Source organism: Microtus ochrogaster, chromosome 21, assembly GCF_000317375.1.
Source record: "Microtus ochrogaster isolate Prairie Vole_2 chromosome 21, MicOch1.0, whole genome shotgun sequence".
Classification (NCBI taxonomy): domain Eukaryota; kingdom Metazoa; phylum Chordata; class Mammalia; order Rodentia; family Cricetidae; genus Microtus; species Microtus ochrogaster.
This window is the reverse complement of record NC_022022.1, coordinates 31,218,355-31,243,358: the sequence shown is the minus strand read 5'-3', so window position 1 is coordinate 31,243,358 and position 25,004 is coordinate 31,218,355. Positions and strand designations below refer to the sequence as shown.

The window sequence follows — 25,004 nt, the reverse complement described above, 5'->3', positions numbered from 1 at the left end:
AGTTAAGTGATTACTGACAGGAAGTTTTAAGCTTTTTAGAATTATAGAACATTTTACCGACATATAACTCATCAACACTTGTGCCTCTCCCAAAACATAAGATAATTTGCAACCTGACATTTTGGTTCACTCCCACAATTATGGTTTCCAGAAAAGATGACTTTATGTTCAAAATGAATTTCCCAATCATACTAACAAATGAAAAACTTTTTCATCTACAATAAAATTTAATGCATAGAATATGTTCCACTATTGAATAGGAAACTTACACAGAGCACACTATCAGCTTGCTGTAGACGTGGGAGGTATGTTAATGAATTGTTTTTACAGAGGTTTTTAGACTAAATCATTTCATGGAAATGAATATTAGTTTTAGGGAACATCAGGTATATTATTTTAAGTTGAAATAGAAAATTAAAAAAGAAAACAGAATGTGTTTTAAAATTTAAAATTCTCCACTTTGTTTTTATATTCTATTTCCTCCTAGGAACATTCCCACCATTTCATCACACTGGAAGGGACCAAACCAAGTGTAGAATACCATGTACAGCAGACAAAGCTGAGGGTAAAAGGTCAGTAAAGTGGCTCGGACACACAGAACGCCAAATGTCCTACAGATTCCTTTCTGAAGTGACTGGATATCCAGGTCCCACTTGCACATGTAAAATGCACTATTAAGACATTTTCAATCTGACTTATCAAAGTGCTAAATGTGAACCCACCCATCCGGTTACCTAGATACTCTGTAACCGGTGGGTCCCAGCCATCCAGGAAGCTGGAAACATTTTAAACTAATCTGAGGATGAGTATGACTTAGTCAGCCAATGAGAGGTTGCTTTTCTGATTAAGTTATACAAACTGGTGAAACAAGAGTACGTTTATGGATGAAAGAGAGGAAGGCCAGTAAAGAGACCCTCTTGCAGTTCATGGAGTAGAGACCATTTTTAGTATATTTTCTCATCAGCAGCCATGCCCTGTCCCAGCACCTGCCTTTCATTTCTTTCATATTATTCACAGAATTTATATGCATACGCCTTTGTATGCAGGTATACATTCCTTATATCTGTGTATCCACTTATTCCTTTCTAAACCCCAATACTGTAAGACAGACAGGTTCCAGCCTGTGAGGGAGGGAGACCCAGGTCCTCACCTGTAGAAATACGAACATCCCCTGACTGTGTTGTGAGTGAAATGTTCCTGAGTCTTCTCATTCCCGAAGTCCTCCAGGGGGTCCGACCACAGGATGTCACACATGGGCCCATAAGCAGGTGGTTCTTTGAATCGGTCTAACTAAGAAAAATAGAAGACAGAGAACAAAATACTCATCTTTGGACACTCAGAATTCGGAACACACAGGAAGGCAGCTCTGAGTGATGACCATCCGCTCCCATCCCTCAGCCTCAGATGGGAGAAATGGCATCCACGCCTCTTCCAGTCCCCACTTCATCCCAATTCATCTTACTTCTGGGCTTTTCCTCTCTTCTTCCTCATGATGAAATAAATACACCCACGTAGTCTGTGCCCTCACCTTCCCCTTTGCCGCTCTCTGTCTATTTAATTTTCCTCTTGTTTTTCTTTTGTCCATTTCCTTTTAATCTTTCCCTCATTTTTTTTTCATCCAAATAACACAGTCACTATCATGATTTCAATCTATTCCTGTCTTATCTGTGAAGGAGGAGCTTGATTTTGTTCTGTCTACCACCCGCAGAGAACTGTCATTTCAAACCTCGATGAGAATCCCTGTGATGTCCTTTTTAACATGACAGAATGATTTTGAGAGTGGGTGGCTTTCGCTTTCTGAGGAGCCACTTGCTTCGAGCCACGGTGACACTCGCTCCTCAGAAGCCACCTCTGCTTCTAGCTGGAGGGCATGCCACTGTGTTGCTGGTCACGGTGCAAATAACAGCTTGAGAGTAAAAGCGCCCCACATTTCTCTAGACCCTGCTCACACTGCTAGGCTTTAGCATCATTCTTGGGGGCTGCATATGGAATTAGCTTCCCCAGTTATACACTGAGTGGCCATCATGACCATTGCAGTCTGTGCAAAACAACCCCAGAAGAAACAGTAATGGTGTCTCATGGAAGAGGATGGTGGCACACGGAGAAGAATCTGTGTTTATTTAATGTGCTTTCATTTAATTTTTCAGGGTTAATTTAAAACATGATGGTGTTATATGTATATTCGTGCACTGGGATGAACATGTGAGCACAGGTGACCCCTGAAGCCAGACGAGGCATCAGATCCTTTGGGGCTGGGGTTACAGGTGGTTGAGAGCCACCTGGCATGGCTCCTGGGAACCAAACTGCAGTCCTCTGCTACAGATATGTCTTTAGCCCCTTGTTTGATTTTTAAAGAAAAAATAATAGCACAGTTACCTTCCCATAGGGGGAAAAAAGTGTTTATTCCCTCTATTTCTGAGACTATAAGTCAGCTGCAGATTAATGACATGAGTTGAATATTTGGCTTCCTGAGATAAAAACAAATATTGATTTCATGGCAATAGATACTTATAAAGTAGAAATATATTTGTGATTTGATAAGTTATTTTCTCAATTCTGTAAATTCCGATGAACATTACTAAGGGAACAGTAAGCAGTATGAAAATGATTATTCATTTCAAAGTTCAGGTTCATTATTTCTTTTTGCCAATGACTACAGTTTTAACACAAAAGTTAAATAGCTAAGTTTTTTCTGTTTTTTTCTTCAGAGTAAAAAGGGCATAGAATGGATTTTCAGTACTTTCTCCTGTTGGAAGGATGCTTGATACACTTTGCATCTTCCATTTAGGCCCGTGAACTTGTCAATGTCATCAAGCACAACACACATGCATGTGTGTGGTTCCCAGCATCTGTTCGTACAGCAAAGCTGGTTGCTTATAGAGTCATATTTTCCATTCCCCTGCCATGATAAGCTATATAGTTCCTAATATACAGGTTGCGTGATGATTTTATTTCATCACTAAACACGGTGGAAAATACTACTTACTAAATTAATATTAACTAAAGACAGCTCCTATAATTAGCTTGGAACTGCTGCTCAGAATGCAAATTTGTGAGGCCGCAATGGAAACATTCAAGCTCAGGAAACTAAAAAATAAACAAGTATCAATTACTGACGTGACATCACTGGGTCTTGTGTATGAATACCCACAGGCAGAATTTGAGTTATGTACACGAGGAATCTTAAGTAAGCTACTACTTGTATACTCACTGGCATCCAGGTTACTGGATGACTTGTTTGAAGCCAGAGTTTACTTACAGCATATCAGGCTCAAATAGATACCAGACAGCATGTATCTTTCTAGCAAAACTCAGCCCGCTTCCAACTTGAGTAGTTGAAATGCAGCGATTCAGAATAATTTCAGTTACTCATTCCTTCTAACGCGACTGGCAAGAAGAGCAAAAGGGGGTCAGACTCATCCCCACACTCGCTTCTCTGCTTGGGAGAGTGTAACCCCTTTTCCCAGGGCTCTAAGAGGCAGGGAGAGGTGTCTGAGACAGTCTGTACACACCAGTCACTCCTGCAGAAGCTTAGTGGAGAGAATTATATCCAAATGACGACCCTGTACGTTCCTGTATACGCGCACACACAAATATCATGTGTTAGACGACTACAAGCATATGTGCAGAAGATACAGGAAAATGTTTTTATTGTGCTTTCTTTTGGAGATTTGGGCACCAAAAGTACAATAGTATTCTTTTTAATAATCTCCCATGTCTTTTCTTACATTGCCGCATTATTAGAATATAAACATTGAGCAATGAAACATTATTTCTGTTGTGCAGCACTGTCAAGTATTACTGCATTGTTTTATGAAAAGTAGACAATCCACTTCCCCATTCCACCTCAGTTATCCTTCTGCTGGGAAATAACAGCGACAGTAAACACGAAGTCAAAGCATGCTTCGGGAAAAAAAATGCCGCTACTTTTAATACAGTCAACACAATACTACCTTTGCCTTTGCTAAATGCTGACTGAAATACTATGTAGTGGAAAAACAACAACAAAGACTATCATGATAAAGACATTTTAAAGGTTAAGGTGTGCTATTTCTCCAAAGACCAAGCATCTTTTCCAATTTAACAAACCAGGAACGTAAGGTGGACTATTTGAAAAATAAGAAAATGAAACTGCCCATATGCATTAGAGATCAAATACATGATTGTTTTCATGACAAATGCCATGTGCTCAGCCAAACCCTGAGGGTCTAGAGATGTAGCTTCTCTTTAAGATAACAATCTGATACAAGTCAGGGAGATGTGAGTGCGTTTAGTTATTTTAAATGAAAACGATGCAAGTAGTGAGAGGGGTGGGACAGTGAGATAGTCCAGTACCTGCTGAAGGACAGAGAACGAGCAGACGCGGACAATAATAGAGCTTACTTTTCTGATGTCATCTAGAGTGTTAATCTCTGGGGACAAACCACCATGGACACACAGGAACTGCTGGTTCATCAGTGCGGCCAGCGGAAGGCAGTCAAAGGCGTCCATACAGGCGTCATAAACTCGTTCTGAATACTTTATTTTACCTTTGAAATACAGTGATAAGGAAAGAGTTACTATCATGCCTTTGTCAAGAGGAACATTTATTGAACTCGCTTTGGTTCTTTTCAATGTTTTTTTTGCCAGGATAATATGAATGTGACCCTTCCAAACAGAATCAATATAATTTCCAAGACTCATAGATTAACCTTCATATATATTTTATTTCTGCTATTACTCCATATTGTTTACTTATTATAACTTTTGTCTATAAATTCAAGACTTTTACATACCTTATGTGTACACACACACAGACACACACACACACACAGACACACACACACGATGGCCATAAAGCTGGTTGATATTTCCCATAAGATTTTGGAGAAAAGCCATAGCCAAAAAACTTTCTGAAGCTTTTTCTGCCTCACAAAGTTCTTATTTTCCCCATATTGACTCACAGCTAATGTTTTTAGGAAAGTCTTTATGCTTCACTGAATATAAAACCAAATTACAGAGAGAAAAAGAATTAAAGTTTCAGTAAACAACGGGGAAAACAGATGGGGGGAATAGAACTTATACAAAAAGCATTCCTTTATCCAAGTATCTATATATAAGAAAGAAATCAGCTTTCATTTGGTCTAATGTCCAAGGGGCTGATATCTATGAGGCTGCAAAACAGAGGTTCAATTTGGCCCCATCTTCTTCTCTGGACTTGACTAAGACTCACTTTCCTAAACAGTAGTTGTGTACTAGGACACACATGAAACTTTAGCTCAGATTAATAGGCCACTTGATAAAACCTACGCTTAAAATAAAAAATACATTCTGGCTTGATCTTATGCAGGCCTTGTATAGGCTACCACAGCCACTGTAAGTTCATGAGTAAGTGGTCCTGTCATGCTCAGAAGACACTCTTTTGTTCTCTACTTCCCCAGCTCTTGCCTCTTACAATCTTCCTGTCCCTCTTCTAGCATGGGAGCAGAAAGGATCCATGAGCTCTGTACTAACTGAGGCACTATGGGCAACTGATAGCCTCTGTAGGAGGATGAGTTAGTTTTCTTTAAGGGTGTAGCCTAGGGTAAGTTGATGATGTTCTATTGGATGGGCCCACATCTAGGAGTATATGAGCCATATAAATTGGAAATGAAATGTCGGATAAAAGAGAAAATTCTGGGTGTAGGGATATGGAGGTAAACCAGGGAGGAGTTAGAGAGTAGGGTGGAGAGTCCATATGACCAAAGACAATTGTATGCCATTCTGTAAGATTTATAAACACAATTTAAAATTAAATGTTTCATTAAAGCTGCCCATGTTGAGAAAGATAATATAAAATGTCACCTAAAGCTTTGACCTTTATGCAGAGAATAATAACATAGTATGTTTTCATTTACCAGTTAAAATGATAACTTAGTACATATGACATTAAAGGAAAAAGTCGCAGTATACTTACATTCTTGTTTAAATGTGAAATACTCTGTTAGATGTCTACATTCATGATTTCCACGAAGTAAAAACAGTGTTTTGGGGTAAAGAATTTTCAAGGCCCACAAATACAGCACACACTGAAGAAAAAAAATAAACAGAAAATAAGCATCTTCCATTGTATTTGCTCATTTCATCAATTAACAAGAACTCAGTGTATTATGGACAACCTTCTCAAACCAGAGGATACTGAGAAGCAAAGAGAATACAACCTAAGGTACCACTTGCAACGCCTCTCTCGGCATCTGATTAGTTTTTTAAAAGTTACATTTATTTATGCATCTTTATGTATGCATGAGCACATGAGAGGAGGGCAGTGGACGCCACACTGCAGACGGCTCTCTGCTGGACTCAGGTGGTCAGGGCAGCAGGAAGCGCCTTTACCCACTGTGCCATACTGCTGGCCCTCATCTTGTCCTTTATTTCATTGCCTTTGTGATACAGAGCAGAGACCTACAACTTTTTAGATAAAATACAATTAAATTGAAGAGCAGGGAGTCTCAACAAATTCACTACAAAAACAGGGAATACATGGTTTGCACCTTAAAACTCTCAAATTAGTTAATTGAACATTTTAGATTGTGTGGCGGTGATGGCTAGCTACACATGGATCAGGTGTGGAGTAAATATTCATTGGCACAAACTTTATAGAGATGAGGTATAAGTGGAACAATCAAATATTAATACCAATAATGCCCTCAAGTGTCATTCATTAAGAAGCCACACAGAGCAGAAAACGATTCTTAGAAAAAAACAAGCATGCTGCCTCCTCTCCATGAAGCGTGTGTTCCCAAAGTGTAGGTAAGGCAAGGACCCCACAGACATACGGACAGACCAGACTCTGATCATGAAAACACACACAATATTTACACTTCTTTCACCAGTCTTCCAACACATAGTAGGCACACTGCGATCCTCAAGAGAAAACCTATAGAAAACACATAGTAGGCACACTGCGGTCCTCAAGAGAAAACCTATAGAAAATGAATCTGCTGGCTACCTGGGAAAGATATTCACCTGCAAAGGATATTCGTCTGATAGCTTGAGTGGTAATTTATCAAAGCATGGAAATATTTATGCTTGAACATATAGTCCAGGGGTTTTCGGAAAATACTAATTAAGGAGACAAGTGTAGATTACTGTAATGTTCCAACAGGTTATCTTCAAATATGACACAGTGATTGAATTAAGGAAAAACAACAGTTTGGCATGAGAGAGAGAAAGAGAGAGAGAGAGAGAGAGAGAGAGAGAGAGAGAGAGAGAGAGAGAGAGAGAGAATGAATGATTGTTTTTCAGACTATAGCCATTAGCTAAAGCTCATGCTATTAAGATATTAGCATAACTGAAGAGCTGACCAACTATCCTCCATGAGTGGCCCTTGAAGCAGCATGACCCTCTATGCTTGCAAATCTCCGTGCCATCTCAGTGATGAGTGAGACCGCCTAATAAGTCCTTGCTAGGAATCCTATTTTAGAACTACAGTTACATGTTTAAATAAAAGGTGTTTGTACGATTCAAATTCACCTCGTTATTTCAGAGAAGGCATTTACTACATGCCACGAACGACAATGAGAGGCTTGTTACCAGTTCAACGTTGTGAAGATTGCCCCTTGACGCAGGTGGTGTGTATGTACACACATAACTACTTGTAAGCTGGCAGTTAAGTAGGAAGGCCTAATTTGGAAGAGGAATGGTTATATAAAGACCCTTTAAACATATGCTAACAGGTGCAGTGTGCCTAAAAGCACTAAAGGCTTACTTGGACTCATCAGTTTGCTACAAGCAGTCTAGAAGGCTGGCATCGCTGCCTGCATCTTACATTGTTGGCTTTGTCTTCAACCTTTAGACCAGAATCTTGCTTAACTCTGCACATTGATATGTTAATAACTCCTGTCTGTTTAATGCCAGTATCACCTAACCTATCCCAACTGCCTTGATGGAGGACAGCACACAGGTGACTGTAATTGCGTCATCTTCCTGTCAGGTCGTACCATGTCCTTGGGGTCAGCCATTGTCCTAATCCTGCAGTTACACCAGCTTCAAGGACCAGCAGGGTTTTGCAACGTATTATCCTTTGAGGAGCTCACCCTCAAGCAGAGGCAGTGGCCACAGGGAAGCTGGGTTGTTCTCTCAAGCAACAGAGCAAGGGAGATTTGCAGAACAAGTAACAGGAACGCGTGCAGAGTCAGATCTGCTACAGCCAGACCTCAAGGACACTGGGATTTCCTTGCTGTGTGGCACCTGCCCCTAAGCCAATTCTCCCACCACTTAAACTTGAAACTCCTATCAGTATCCTGAAGACTGACTTGCAGGTCATGAAATTCCTTTTCTGTTCCTCTCCCCCAGTGAGATGTGTCAATTCAAAGTCTTATTTTCTGTCTTTTACTCCTGGTCTCTGTAACTGGACAAGCACGGCAGATGGCTGGACCTAGTCTGCTGTGAGTCCTGGCCTTTTGCTTTAGAGTACCGAGATTCCTACCTGAGTGTGTTTTATTTACAGTTCAGTGAGAACACATAAGGTCTAGCTAGTTAGTACAGATTTCTTTTTAAGTTTTTGAGTACAACTCACATAACACTAGATGAACATTTCACATACAACTCTATGAAAATTTACACATATGCACCCCATTAAACCACTACATGGATCTAGAACCTACAATACTCTCATGTTCCCTCCTCATGACTCACTCTTTGAAAAATTTAGCTGAAATTCTGACCTCTTTAGATTCATTTATTTCCCTATCACAATTTATTTTAAAATAAAGCAATTATCTCTCCATCTAAAATCTAAACTGTATTTTGCAAGCCCACTCAACTACCTGGGAGACTAGAGGAATTGTATCTGAAGACCCACATTTTCTTTTTGGCAGTGCTTAGAGATCTCATTCCATCTGATACTGGCACGCAGCCTTTGAACTTTATCCCTCTAGTCTTAATTACTAAAATTCTTTCATAACTGAAACCCATCTAAGAGATATTCAGAAATGATCCATGCTAAATATTCCTAGTATCTATAAGTGTACATTTAAAATGATGTAATGTACAACTCCTTTATGGATGTAAAATACTGAACATGTGATAGACACTTGGGATATATTAACCCTATCTTTGAAGAACAAAAGGTGGGGACAAAAGAGGGAGAAAAGGAGAGGGACAATAAACAAAAACAAAAAAAGAGGAAGAAAAAACAAGGAGAGAAGGGGAAAGAAAAAGAAAAATAAAGGAAGAAAAATAACTCAATTTTCCAAATTCTTGGCTCAAAGTATTCTCAAGTGCGAGTCATTTTTTTTTCCACATATTATTTCCTTTTCTCCTGTGGCAAGCATAAAATATCTTCCAAACACTAAATAAGACCGCAAACACAGCCAGCATGGAAGAAATGGCATGGTAAATGAAAGGGCAAGGGTGGACTGGAGGGTGGAGCCCTGCCAGCCTTCACCCTCAACATCTGCTGGGGAGGACTGCCAAGCATAGCAGCAAGGTCTTCCTACTGGTGGCTGCTTTGTCATAAAGTCCCAGCGTTCTGAAAAGCTGAAGGTCTTTACAAAACCACGACCTCAGATTTGTTGTAAAGTACAGACTCGTCAAAATTATCACAAGCAAATGAAGCAAGAGGAATCAGCGTCACTCAGGTGTCTGCTCTGTTAGTGGGAGATGGCCGTGAGCCAGCATTTTACTGTCTGAGCTAGTTAAAGCGAGAAGAGCACCACATTCCATGGACACTTCTGCATAGTAAGGATGTAAATGAGCCATAGCGATCACTTCAATCACCTTACCATTGCTGCTGCTAACTAAACAAGAATTCACAACTTCTAGTTAGAGTTACTCAACATGAAAGATTACACTGATTTCTACCATAGACATAGTTTTGGCCAATTTATGACTCATTCTTAATAAGGCAGCACTAAGAACATTGTCCTCTTTGTCCACTGATAAAAAGTGCTGTGATTTACTTAGTAATTTAAGCATTTAGATGGACAGCCTTCTTTCAAAATTGCATGGAGTTCTTAGGAACTGCAAGGCAGCACGAGAGGCAAGGAAGTGAAAAGGAGATTACGGTTTTAGCTACATACAGACAAGCTCCCTGAACTGGTAACTACCCATGCTTCAAAACGTCCTGATCAAAATGGGTGCTTCTGTGTCATGAATGGCCAAGTGCAGGCTATCACATAAACCTGGAAAGGATCCAAACTCCTGCAATATGGAACATGACTCCTCTAAGATACCACTTGTCTGGTCTGACAAGCACACCATGAAGTGGCCGTCCAAGACCAGTGCCCTGTCAGGACCACTGGCTCCCAAGACTGGTGGCTCTGCTTTGTCACCTCTGCCATGTGATCTACTGCTTGCTTCTTATTTTCAGGTGGCAGCATGGAATGCTGCCTGGCTTACTGTGGTTCACACTGACCAACAAGTTCACAGCTAATAAACACAACAACCTTTTGCACTTCAGTGTGCTGGAAGCCTTAGAGGCCTGGGCTGAGGTCTGGATGAAAGCATCTCAGGAGAGGCCAGCTCACTGCCACCTCAAGGTGGTGCGCTGCAGAATGCCTGCAGAGAGCCTAATGAAGTAAACACAAGAAAACAGCTGTGCATGACAGGTCTGGAGAGAAACACGCCCAGCTGTGGACCTAAATAACACATAGGCTTGATCAAAGAGACTAGGTAGGGTCATACAATCATCAGATGGAGAAAGGTTTGGTGTAAGACAAATTACAGTTGAGAACAAAATTACTTCTTCCATCGCTGCTCAAAAGCTAGCTTGTTTGGGGGTTCATTTTGTGGGGAATATAGCACTTTCAGCAGGCCAACCACAGCAGACATCTGGAAATATTCTTAGAGTATTTCATACACGTCAATGGTTCCTCATAGTCTGGTGACCTCTGACCATAAAATTATTTTCATTGTTACATCATGACTGCAATTCTGCTATTGTTATGAATCATAATATAAATATCTGATATGCAAATGGTCTTATATAACCCTTGTGAAAGGGTCATTTGACCTCCCCCCAAAGGGGTTGTGACCCATAGGTTGAGAACCACTGATATACATGCTTGATCTGTTTCAATATGCTGATCATATCGGTTTTAATATGCTGATCGTATCATAGCCACAGAAAAGCTACTCACAGGTCACAAATAGATCAAAAATGTGACCATACTACTGCTGAAACATTTTGTCATTTTTGTGTGCATGCAGAAAGTTCATGGGTCTGTACTCATTTTAACCGAGAGCCAGTTATGAAGATGGCATTTTTGACAAATGCATCTCAGCACGTTTTAATGTTTTAATGTACTATAAGACCTACATGGCACATCATTTAGCTGGATACTTTGATCTTTGTATGAATGTTAAATTTCAAAATGAACACAATAGACAAAATATTGCCACCCTCTTATTTCTACTATCAAGAGCTACTATAGATTCTTTCAAAGAAAAACGTACCCCAAGGACCAAATCAGGGATTTCTACTTTCCAAACATTTTTTTTTAATGGAGCTCTAAAAAACTCTGACTAGGAGATATTTAGAATATTTTAAATGGCCACAGATACAGTTGTAGTTTTTATAGGAAAAGCAAACAGAACTAGAATGGATCTCGGTGTTATGATGATACTTCCCTAGTGTACATGAGAGCCTGCTTCAATCCCTAGCACTCTGAACCTAGAACAGTTTCCATGCCAGGGTTTGGTTCCCTTTAGAGTGTGTATAATCCTAGTTCCTTGTCTAGACTTACATTTCTAGAGAGCAAGGAGATACTTTACCTTTCTCCATAGTCAGAATCATAGTGTATGTGTACACATTTATCAGTGACAAAATACTCAGACATGTTTATGACCATTTATAATGGTTTATATATACATATAAACATATGTACATACATTCACACACACACATATAAAGAGAGAAAGAGTTTCAATTTTTAATTGCAGGTAACTAAATACCCCAAATATCCAGTTGATATATTTGAGGTTGACACACTATATTAACATTAAATGTCTCTTAAGTAAATCCTTTTTTTGTTTGTTTTGCTTTTTTGATTTTTCAAGACAGGGTTTCACTGTAGCTTTGGAGCCTGTCCTGGAACTCACCCTTGTAGACAAGGCTGGCCTCGAGATCCACCTGCTTCTGCCTTGCAAGTGCTGGGATTAACGTGTGCACCACCACTGCCCAGCTTGTAAATCTAATATTAAAATATTTTAAAACCCTTTTCTGTATGATGGTTGTGAGTCAATGGTGCAAGGCATCAGCTATGCTGCCTTAATACATGAAAATCTTGCTCCTTCCTATCCACTGTTCTCTTAGGAGCACATATTGACTAGTGTCTATGAGCTTCAAAATTTCCTCTTACAGAAACCGTATTCTCCCAGTATAACTGTTGGGCCCTCCCTGAGACATCATGAGACTTGAGTACAAGGTCTTGCTTTTATTTTTAATATAATTTCAATTCCCTTAAAGTAGATGATAATGGAAAAACTGAGGAAGAGCCTCTACTCAATGAATATCTCTTCTACTTTGACTAATTAATGACTTTGACACATTTCCTAGTTCAATGATAGGTCCATGATCTAGCAGCTGCCAGTGTCCTCACACTGGAACGCCATCATTCTGTTTCCATTCGTGAAAGTGACTTACTCTCAAAACCATAAGTCATAGATATGGCAACTCAAGTCCGTTATGCTATCAACTCTAATTAGTTCTTTCAATCAATTTTCAAGAACAGCAAAAGACAACATTTTACCATTTTGTCATCCCTCTGCATAAAAAAATACAGGATTATTTATCTCCTTAAGTGTACTGAAATTGATTGCTACAGTCTAGATGCTTATTTCCCTATCTTATTACAGTATCAGCGATTCATAACAGGCTAAGATGAACCCATGTGTACTTACTTCGATACTGAAGTACCCTCTGTCAACATAGTCCCCTAAGAAGAGGTAGCGAGTGTTGGCAGGGGATCCTCCCACTTCAAAGAGCTTCATCAAGTCAAAGAACTGTCCATGGATGTCCCCACAAACTGAAAGATAAAACAGAGTTTATGGCAATATTAGCTTATGTGACTGAATCATATAATCAAATTTGCAGAGCAGGAGAAATGAGACAGAAAAGCCAAGCCCTTTGCTGAAGATGCCAGAGTTCCTGATTGGCACATCTTGCTCTGTTGTTCAGGTTTCCTAACTCACAACTTCACTGGGAAAACGGTGCTGCTAAGAACAGCAACAGCAATGGATGTTGTTGTAATACATAAAGCAATTTTGCAAGAAATCCTGTTAAGAAATTTGATTTTTCCCAAGTTCCTTCTAACATTGTCATGGGATAAGAATTAATTGTACACAAAAGAAAGCAGAAAATGACAGGTCAAGGATCTGGCACAATCTATGTCCAATGAAGGTGGGAATTCTACCCACAATGAATTATTGTTTTGGAAAGAAAAAAATGGTGATGTGCATATGGAATACTATGTTTTGCTAGGTCTAATACGCAAATGACAAATTTAAATACTAAAAGAATGTTTTTCTAAGATATATTATTAATTGTCAAAACATTTTTGTAAAGTATATCTGAGGAACTGTAACTGAATAACATCACTAGGAACTGATATTTCTTAAATTTTCAGTTTTGTAAGCTAGAAGTTTAGAAAGAATTTGGCTTTCTCTTTGTTTGGCACTTATTGCCTCTATAAATGCTGAGACCCTCAAAATTAACAGTATAATGTCTGCTATATGGAGGAGACATTAACATATGTTAGGTAGTTTGACAAGGTCAAAGCCAAAAATGAACAATCAGAGCTTCAAGTCAGATTCATTTGATTAGAAAGGTTTTTTTTAATCATCATAGGTTTTTATGTACACACATAAATTATTAATTATTTTGAAATGAACTATGCTTAAATAATGGACATCACGCGGATGTTTCTTCATAGGACGGCAATTTATCTTAACACACTGGATACAGTGACCACAGGTGAAGGTCATTATTCAGCAGGCAGAGCCTTCCTACAGAATCCATTGATGAAACACCTGCACCCCAATGAACGAAGTTTAGATGACTCGTAAAATCCTACTTTCCACAGTGGAATAAAGACTATGAAGCAGGGTATAGGTAGGCAAGGTTTTAGGACATCTGTGCTTAAGAATCTTGGTCTATTAAAATGGTGTAAGCGATCAGGAACCAAGAGTGCTTGGGCACACCTTTTCCGGTTCCAGCCGGAGCCTCTTCCCTCCGATCAGCAAGAGTCACTGTAAAGTGATCAGAAGCACACTCTTCACTTCTTTGAAGTAAGAATTCGTCTTAGATTATTTATCCATAAGGATAGTTTTATTCTTAGGGTTGAATATTTCACAACTGGGTCTTTCTTCTGAAGGACTGAAGAACTGGGGCTGAGACTGAGCACAGCATGCTCTTCTTGAGATACCATGAAGGTCTCAACCAAGAGCAAAGAAAGAAAGAGCAGTGAGTGTTTGGGCTCCTATGCTGCCAGGAGAAAAAAGCTGGCTCTGGGGGAGACAGACAACCTCGCATCCACGGGAAGCTACTTAGACAGCTCTGGAAACCCGAAGGTTGGCAAACTCTTCCGGCTGCAGCTAGATCTTAGCCCAAAGCCTGCCTGGGCAACTTAGTGACATCCTGCCTGAAAACAACAAAACCGAACAGGAAAAGGGGAGCAGGGACTATTGCTTAACAAATTAAAATAAGGCATCTGTCTCATAAACTCAACTAAAACTTATCTTCTATTATAATTTTTAAAAGGCAAAGCTAAGACTTATTAACTAACAAGGAGTAAGAATTCCACTGATTTACATTATAGTGTAGCTGGTATGGTTACTTACAATAACACCAACTTCTCTCATGTAGAAGCGATTTTTCTACCTGTTATGCATGTTTCAACCAAACGTTCGTAAAGGAAAAAAGGGTTTGTCTAGAAAATGTGTGTTCACATACATGTGTTCACGTGTCCTTCACTACACCTGCAAAGCAAAGGAAGGGGCTCTACTGAATGCTAAATGCTTATGATCCCAACAGTTCTGCGCCGCCCAGCTACTGCTTCTCTTTGTATGGGGCTCCCTATTAGGGCATGAGGATCGGTTACTGGGAAAGGTTCAGAGAAAACACAAAGCTACGTGACCGAGTGAGACAGGCTCCAAATATTATTTTACGGTGGTGGCAAATTTAATCATCACATTATAGGCTGTTATTAAACCATCCCCAAGTCAAAACAGTTCCACGAGAACCACAAAAGGAAATGTGGAACCACACTAGCTGGCACGGACCCCTGACCAGCCAGTGCCAACCCCCTGCTGTGTTCTTCACTATCTGAATGACCTTTGGCAGGTTCCTCAAGTTTTGTGAGTCACGACATACTTATATACAAACTTTAGTGACATGGGCCTTATTCCTTACAGAAGATTATTTGTGAAATTAACCATTTACTATTGTAACAGGCTTAGGAGTTCCTGGATTTTGGTAAGAACTTGGGAAATGTTACACCACACCTCATGTCCAAATGGCTGCATCCGGAACTGTCAAGGTACCAGGCTGAAGGGATTCCCCTGGTTGGGGCTGGAAGGCAGGTCTTCTGGACACATCCCAAAGAAAATGCCTTCTCTCCTCACCCTTCCTATCCTCCCTCTGCATTTTCCCTTCCCATTTCAATTCCTGACCATGCCTGAAAATTCCAGAGTAATGGGTTTTACTTTGCCATGTCAGAGACAGAAATACCAGAATATTCACAGAGCCTGTAGACCACAGGTTAAAAATGAGGCAACTGACACACTGTAGGAGAGTTGGGGAAAAGTAGGAAAACCCATGATGAACAAATAGGTTTAGGAAATGGCCGAGTGAGTAAAGGGCTTGCTGAATAAGCATGAGGTTTGCATCCCCAGACACCACGTCAAAGAAGCCCATTGTGGTAGCAAACATCTCTGATCCCAGTACTTCTTGAGATTGGAGGTTGAGATAGAAGGCGATGGCAAAGATACCATGGCAAAACAAGACATCATATCTCAAGGTGCACAGTGAGGACAGACAACTGAGGTTGCCATTTGACCTGCACATGCCTGCTGAGGCTTTGTGCATGCTTATAGTAACACACATGACACACATATCAAACATACATATGCAAAAGCACATGATTAAAAAACAGAAATTATAAGAGGTGATGAAAAACTCTAGACAATTAAAAAATTACAGAGACTACTTTAGTTGGAATCTAGAAACATTATTATCATGAAGGTATATTCATATCATAGAAATTAATCTTTTATTCTGTTCTACAATCTTGACCATGGCAAGTACTGGATCATAGTTTGATGACATAATAAAGAAAGCAATTATTAAAATCAAGTGTTTCAAACCTAGCACACAGACACACATTCACTCCTGGGATTTTTCACATTGTCCCGAATTTTACGTCTCAACACTGCACCACGCTGTTACAGACACAACTGCTTACGACGGTCAGCAAATGAAAACAACATACACACATAATCATATCTAAAACATTGAAGCCCAACCAAAGCAAACAGAAACTTAAAGAAAGCATTCCTGAGAAAGAAAAATCTTTTATAAGGATACATTTTTTAAGCCAATGTTTTTACTTCCTTAGACTTCACAGACTGACTACTTTGTACCTCCTCTGCTTAGTCTTTCCAGACTTTCTTACATAAAGAGCTTCTGTCTCCCCCCATTCTTCAACCTTGTGCTGTGATTTATTTTTCACAGTACTTATCATTTACAGTAATCACCTACCTGACTTATTTGTTTCAAGTCTCTTCCCAGAGACTCCCTAGTGACTAGAGGTTCCCTAGAACCTCTGCCATGATGAGGAGCAGGAAGCCTTGCTCACTGTATGACCGAGGCCTACAGTAGTGTCTCTATTCGGAAGGCACTCATCCACTCCATGCCATAAGATTCTGTCATTGAACCTGGGCCAAGCTTCCTTTGGAAATCCATTGGGGAATCGGAGAATTCTCTGAGGTGCCCTTGAGATTGACAGACCCAATGTGAGTTTTGTGACGTTTGTCTTGGTGGAAGATGAATCCTTCAACTACCTGAGACACTTATTGTTTGAAGCCTTTAAATCACAGAATTCTAAACAGACTCTATCAAGACTGGAGTCTTTGGGTATATTTGAAGGATGCTCATTTGTACCACAAAAACAAATGTGCTCAACTAAGCAATATTGTTTGTCATAGCCAGAACCTGGAAACAACCTAAATGCCCCTCAACTAAAGAATGGATAAGGAAAATGTATATTTACACAATGGAGTACTACACAGCAGAAAAAAACCAATGATATCTTGAAATTTGCAGGCAAATGGATGGATCTAGAAAACATCATATTGAGTGAGGTAACCCAGACCCAGAAAGACAAATATAATATGTACTCACTCATAAATGGATTTTAGACATAAAGCAAAGAAAACAAGCCTAAAATTCACAATCCCAGAGAACCCAGAAAACAATGAGGACCCTTAAGAGAGACATACACAGATCTAATCTACAAGGGAAGTAGAAAAAGACAAGATCTCCTGAGTAAATTGAGAGCATGGGGACCATGGGAGAAGGCTGAAGAGGATAGAAGAGAAAGGGAGGGGAGCAGAGAAAAATATATAGCTCAATAAAATCAATAATTAAATAAATAACGAGTCAAATACAGGATCTGCAAGCGTCTATCTTATAGTGGCTACCTCACTTTGTGCTCCATCAGAATCTCTGAAGACACTGTCTACTAACAAGCTCTTGGATGATTCTTCTCTAATCCATTTAGACTAATACCTCTGAGCATCAGTTTTAGGAGTCATTCTGCATGCTGGTGTGGTTTGCCTCATAGCAGTTATAATTCAGTAGAAGTGTACACTGGAAAGAAACTCTTTGGGGCCCTTTCCAGTTTGGTAAGAGATTAGAATTGTATCATTATCTGAAAGAATCACAATGTAGTAATGAATGCATGGAGGTGGAGGAAGGGTCCAAACTACACCTGGAATGATAAAATAGGGCCTAGCCTCCTGAGTAGACGGGGACTGTGAGCAACCTAGTGGCTGACTTACCTTTTCAGTGGGCATTTGATGCATTGTGTTTCTTTCTGCAGGCTAGGACAGGCACACTAATAGAAAGTGTATCCAGTAACCTTCCCAGTAGGGGACACGATGGCCCTGTTCTTCATCCTCTTTGAAGCTGTATAATATTCATATTATTCTGTAAGTTTGATATTAATACACTGACTGTTCCTAGGCACTAGACTGCTAGGATAAATCTTGTAATGCACAGGGAAAATTGCAAAGCCCAAGTAATTGCTAACATGGAATGCCCAGAGAAAACTTGGCATTTGTCATTATCCATACAGAGCTCCTCAGGAGGCCAGGTCCTATCATATTCCATTGCACTTGGCTTTCACAATACTGTTGATCAAACAGGCTTTAAAAAGTCCTATCCCACCATCAAGCAAGCTCATTTCACAAGCACACACTTTGTTCTATCCCCTGGGCTAGTTGTGTGGGGTTGGGTGGAGCACTCCACTGGAGGCCAGCACTGATAAACCTATGAGGTAGGAGAGGCTGGCTCACAGGTAAAAAGTCACTTAACAGAAGGGTAATAAATGATGCCCTCTACCGCACAGTGAGAAAGAGCGCTAACAATAAGGTACTGTACCCTTCAAAGCAGCCGGAAGCGAGGATTCTGACCACAGTTTTAATGGGAATGCTAATTTCCTGGTTTAATCATTACATAATGTACGAACGATTTAGAATTTCACACTGGATTTCATAGCCACGTGTCAGTTAAGAGATAAGGCAAAAACCATCAGTCATAGAGAAACACACTGCAAATAATGGGCACAGCTCTTAGATAATAGCCATATATTGGGTTGTATATCCCCTTGCCCCAATTGTATCTTCAACAGATAGTAAGCTCACTGACAGACCTTTGGAGAATCATGGCACTTAATAAAATTAGATGTTAGAAAATTCCAGAATCATGGGAATGCTAGTAAGATTAACGTAAGAGATACTGAAATAAAATATTTCAGGGTGAGCCATCACTTATTACATCCATTAGTTACCTGATATGTTACAACCTGATGACTGTCTTCTCAGAGACTAGTCCTCTATTTGTCTTCAGACGGGAGAAGTAGAAACAGTTGAGGAGGAGGGGAAGCCATTACTGCTGCTATGGTGTTGTTCTTGGCTTGAGCGACAGGGTACAGAGGAGTTCACAACATCCAGGGTAGAGGCTGACGGTATGTCAGGGACCAAGAGAACAGCTCACACACTAGCTCTTTCACACACACAGGCTGCCTAGGTTAGTAGCTACTAAAAACAGAGCCAAGCAATAGCTACTCTTTCATAATTGTCTTTTGAGAATGATCCCCTCCATCCATGACTCCTGGTACACTCTATTTAAAATTGTATTGGAACAATTTCATACATGATTGGGACCAATGACTTTGATCAAAGATGAGTCCTTTAAGGTTCTGAAGTGAGGAGAGCGGGGTGGGAAACACTAAGAAAAGTTTTCTATTTTTTTTTTAATGGAAGGCAATAGTGCCTCCCCCAACTTCCCATACCACATCCTGCTGGAAAGCCGGTTAGCTCTGATTTCTAAGGCATAAAGAATGTGGGTGTAGATTAAAAATAAATATAAACATACGAGTATATGAATGTCTGTATGCACAGTGCTACCTAGCACAAAGCAGGCTTGCAGGCATTTGGGGCAATGAGCTGTCAGGGGCCATGCAGTCTCAGTTCAGGAGTGCACTCACTCTCCAATATGGCAAAGGAATCCCGAAGAGAAACGGTCTCTGTAATCAGCTCGGCAAACTTGTGATATAAAAGCAGGATGACGGCTTGCTCGCAAGGCCTCTAAATATGGCTTTTCTATGTAGAGAAGTTAATGGGCCATGGAGCGAGCCTGACAAGATCCAGGAACAGCATCTCAAGCAAGGCAGAAGCAGAGAGTCGGAAACGACCAGGCCATGGGTGAAGTTCGCCTTGTATCTTTTGGCTGGAGGCACCGGTGTTCCCAACAAGAACCGTTCTTATATCACATGCATATTAGGTAGGTCTGAAAATCTCAATTAATTTAGTAAATATACCAAGGAGAATTTCTGTGGCACCGCTTAATAATTTTTTAAAAGAATCCCATTGTTTCTAAGCTCTCGCTGGCAATTAAATTATGGCATTAGAAAATGTAAACTGAAGCTGCTAGTACTGACCACACTAGGATTAGGATAAAAGTCCAGTAAAACTCCCATGTAAATAACAGCTTGAAAGGCTCTGATAAAGCTGTCCTTCTTGGTCAAAGGCACATAATAAATGAAATATAAAACATACACGTTCAGATAAGATGATGGACAATAGTGCTGACCGAGTACAGGCGTACATACTGAGTCATTGACTCAACCCTTTAAAAGGAGACCTATCAAAGAATATCACTGAGTCAACTTCATGCTCACACCGAGCAAGATTTTTATAATGTCACATAGTTCCAGGATGGAGAAAGAGTATACATATTAGGATGTCAAGAGACACAGTATTGCATTGTTATTTTTTTTCTAAGCTGTCAAAAACTAGAAGATAAATAACAGACAAAAACTAAAATTTTTAAGGACAAATATTGCAGACTTTCTTAGCCGGGTTTGACTGGTACTATGATTTATAAGTAAAGTAGTTTTAACTTGTGACTCATTATTTTTCTAAAGAGACCTTTCCGTTCCTCCAAAACACTGACTTTTATCATGCTGAAGGATTTGTATGATGCACAGATTTCTTGGGTAAACTTTTCCAGTTCGCACTAAACCACAACATGGCAACTTTTCCTTTAGCAAAGGTAGAACTCTCCCTCTCCTGAGCCCCAGGCCTTGGGTTTTCCCTACTGGCCACATCTTCCAAGGACAACAAAGGCCCTGAGGTTAGGAACTAACGAATTTTGGGTTTCATTCTAAGACACAGAGATTAAGCTATTGGTATTACTGGTTCTCAGAATATTTTTTTCCTATCAAAATGCTTTCCTTTCCAAAACCTGTCATTTCAAAGAAAGATTTGCCTGTAGAGGCTAGGCTGAAGGTTCACAACAAGGAGTATTACACTTCTTCCTGTTGATAATACAGGTTTAAGTAACCTTTAGTATAGAAGCTGTCAAGTACAAACCAGCCAGCCTACCATAGGCACAGCTCATCAACTAGAATATGTGTAAATCTGAGACATCAAAAGGTCAAAGATATGCTGAGAACCTTAGGATTTGCACTGCAGATTGCTAGTATCTAGAAAAGAACAGTAACTGTAAAATAAGGAAATCTAAACAAAATACAACAAAATCAAAACCTCATGGGGTTCTAATTCCCCAAAAGTGGCATATTTCAAATAATAAAGGTATTTCCATAGAAAACAAATTCTAAACCAGTTCATTATAGTTTGATACCTTTGAACACTAATGAAAATTATGAATCCAATTAAAATTGGCTAAAATCAGAAATTTTAAGAACTGAAAATAAAAACCTAGAAAAATCAGATACAAAGCAATACATTCAATGAAAACCAGAAATGTTAGTAACTCTCACTTCTTCATGAAGGTATTTTAGGAAGATAAATTATCTGACGCCTGATGCAAAAGAGAAAGTGAAAATGGCATTTGATAGAGAAAGGGCACAATACACCGTGGGTACAAAAGTTACACTTTATTGCAAAATACTTCACTAAGCTTGGAAGTATCGATTTGTAAACGGCAGCAGATACAAAGATACTCTGTCTGCATTTTAATACTATTTACCAAGCGAACACATACTAGAAGAGGTGTATTCCAGTCAAAAGAAAGGAAACAATTGAAAGCTATACTCAAGTGTTCCCCCAGCCCCAACATAAGCTGCTTTGCTCTCTGTTATTTATTTTTTGAATTGTGTTAGTGTATTAAAGGTATAAAACAATTTTTTTGTCTCATCACCAATCTAGATTTCAGTAAAGATACTTAATTATTAAAGGCTCATTATGACATATCAATCATATAAATTAAGTCATATCAATCACAGTTATGGTTCTGATGTATATTTATAAACAAGTATGTATAACACTTCAGGCATTCTTAAAATTATGTCATCATTGTTTATTTGTCTTAAGAACTACTGCTTATTTGATGTGCAGATTTATTTACCTTAAGTAGCTCACTGAATCATTGCTAGTCATCATCAATCAAGAGTATCATATAAACACGGTGATTTGATACAATTATATCCATATATTTATGAGTTTATCAAATACATGCAGCGATCTAATTTACTATTTACAAATTAATGCTAATACTCTTTTTTTTTTGTTTTTTTTCAAGACAGGGTTTCTCTGTGGTTTTGGAACCTGTCCTAGAACTAGCTCTTGTAGACCAGGCTGGTCTCGAACTCACAGGGATCCACCTGCCTCTGCCTCCCGAGTGCTGGGATTAAAGGCGTGCGCCACCACCGCCAGGCGCTAATACTCTTAATTTAAAAAACACGAATCTTGGGTTTTCGGTATCCAGGAACACCCTAAAACACAGGGTTTCCTTACTCAGAACTAAGGCAGGCAGCAATGTCTTGGTGTTTCTCTTTGGACTTTCTCAGCCTGTCTATCCTTTTAGTTTAAAATCCCAGCACTCGGGAGGCAGAGGCACGCAGATCTCTGTGAGTTCGAGGCCAGCCAGGTCTACAAGAGCTAGTGCCAGGAGAGGCTCCAAAGCTACAGAGAAACCCTGTCTCGAAAAAACAAAAACAAAACAAAAAAATAAATAAATAATAAAATAAAATAACTGTGACAACAGCTTTCCTTTTAGTGTTTTCCCAATGTTCTGTTTCATCCCCAGGGAGAGGAACATAGGGCAATAGATAAGAACACAGACTCTGACCATGGACTACTTGGCTCCCAAGCCAGACTCCAGCATCTAACCAGCTGAGTGGCTGACCGTGGAGAAATCAGCTCTTCTCCATTCTACCTGTTCCATGCTGTGTCAAAAAAGATCAGCCACACAGCACTGTTCTCGGAGGACTAAGTAACAGCTGCTAAGGACTTAGAACTGACCAGGTACTGGGAACCGTGATGTTTGCTTGCTAAGGGCAGTTAGGTTTGTTGTTGTTTCTTCACGTGAGCGTCTTATGCTTTACCCTACACAACGAACCATTACACATCTCTCAAGTGCTTTCCTGTTCATTCCCCTAAAGCAGCTTTCATTATCCACAGAATGCATGAGCACCCCAGTCTACTTTTTTTTAACTCTCTCCCCTGCACATTCAGGCCTCACCTTTTTGGTCCATGTTTCAAGGCTGGGGCCATCTTGCTCTTCAAATTACCCCCTGTGTAACTGGGGCAGGGGAGTTATTCTCTGTGAAGGTATCAGCTGCCTCGTTGATAAGGATTCTGCCAGCTACTTTATGGGCTTTGAAAAGGTAAAATGATTTGCATTTCCCTGATCGCTAAGGAAGTTGAGCATGACCTTAAGTGACAATGGGGATGTTCTATTGGGAACTCGCCAAGGCCAGCTGGCCTGGGTCTGAAAAGGCCTGGGATGAGGCCGGACTAGCTGAACGTAGCGGACAACGGGGACTACTGAGGACTCAAGAACAATGGCAATGGGTCTCTGATCCTACTGCACGTACTGGCTTTGTGGGAGCCTAGGCAGCTTGGATGCTCACATTACTAGAAATGGATGGAGGTGGGGGTTCCTTGGACTTCCCACACGGCAGGGAACCCTGATTGCTCTTCGGGCTGAGGAGGGAGGGGGACTTGATTGGGGAGGGGGAGGGAAATGGGAGGCGGTGGTGGGGAAGAGACAGAGATCTTTAATAAATAAATAAATTAAAAAAAAAAAGGTAAAACGAGAGGGAAAAACTCTCAGTGTATGCTATGTATGCTCTAGAAGTAGAGTCAAGGAACAGAATCGCCTACGTAAGGATGATTTGTGATATTCTGTAAAACTAAGATAAATACATGGGTCTTCCCTTCTCATTGTAGCCATAAATAAAACATAAAAACCCATTTTGTGCTCTTCTCTTTTCAATAAGAATGCAAGCCAGCACCTATTGAAGGTTGCCAGTGCTAATATCAAATAGATGAGGTCTCCTATGCTCACTTTCCATTTTTTTCTACGGGTGGAAATATCTCCAAATGGCTTCTGTGATTTCTGCCAGCCCTTCAGCGGGTGGCCCACGACAGTTTCCAGTTACTTTCATTTTGTTTTGCAGCAAACCTCATTTACAAGACCACTCTTTTCCCTGGCCGGGTAATAGCGGTAATATTTTAAAGACTGGAAGTGACATAGGAAAGAAAAGAAATGGATGACATTTCACCAAATGGATTTTCAAAAAAGAGAAAGGGAGGGAGGGGGGAAGAGGGAGGGAGGGAGGGAGAGAGAGAGAGAGAGAGAGAGAGAGAGAGAGAGAGAGAGAGAGAGAGAAATACTTCTTGGCTCTCTGGAAAACTCAGTTAAAAAATCTTTTGACTAGAGAAAAGGAATCAGTCATCTCTTTTTTGTGTCGTGATACTCCTTAACTATGTCAATTTTAGGAATTAATTTTTATGTGTTTTTAAAAAACTAACGGCGAGAAAATAAATAGCACCACTCCAAATTCCACACCTTCACTATTAATCTTGCTCTTATACACAGAGGGGCAGTAGAAGAGTTTAACTAAACATGACTTTCAAATACACGAAGTACACAGCTCTATCCATGCCTTATACAAACGAGGAGAGCTGATCGGAGCCTGACAGGCAGTGTCTACTTTTGTGCCTACGGATGGGCACAAAAAATGGCACAGAACCGCAGCAGACTGTAGCTTCCCTAGCAAAGCTTCCTTGCTATGTAAGAACACCGGGAAACTTTAGTTCTAATTCTGAACTGACCAACTAACTATTTAAGCTCTATGACATTCTACCTCAGAAATATACACGTATTTTTCGTAGATTTAAAAAGTGCTAAAATATGTAAAAAGCTCAGAGATGTGAGAACTCAGTAATCTGCAAGCTAATTAAGAAATCAGCATCTGACTCGGGAGGCAGAGGCAGGCGGATCTCTGTGAGTT

General features: G+C 40.0%; 1 protein-coding gene across 2 annotated transcripts in view; it reads right to left on the bottom strand.

Annotated features, from left to right (window-relative positions):
• Ppp3ca (protein phosphatase 3 catalytic subunit alpha) overlaps window positions 1–25,004 on the bottom strand; it is a 294,299-nt gene that overhangs the window by 58,252 nt on the left and 211,043 nt on the right. For both annotated transcript variants that reach the window (XM_005357327.3, XM_005357328.3), the window contains exons 3-6: window positions 12,862–12,986; window positions 5,936–6,047; window positions 4,384–4,529; window positions 1,151–1,290 (exon numbers count right to left, since the gene is read on the bottom strand). In XM_005357327.3, the coding sequence (XP_005357384.1) occupies window positions 1,151–1,290; window positions 4,384–4,529; window positions 5,936–6,047; window positions 12,862–12,986 (523 nt within the window). The remainder of the gene's footprint in view (window positions 1–1,150; window positions 1,291–4,383; window positions 4,530–5,935; window positions 6,048–12,861; window positions 12,987–25,004) is intronic.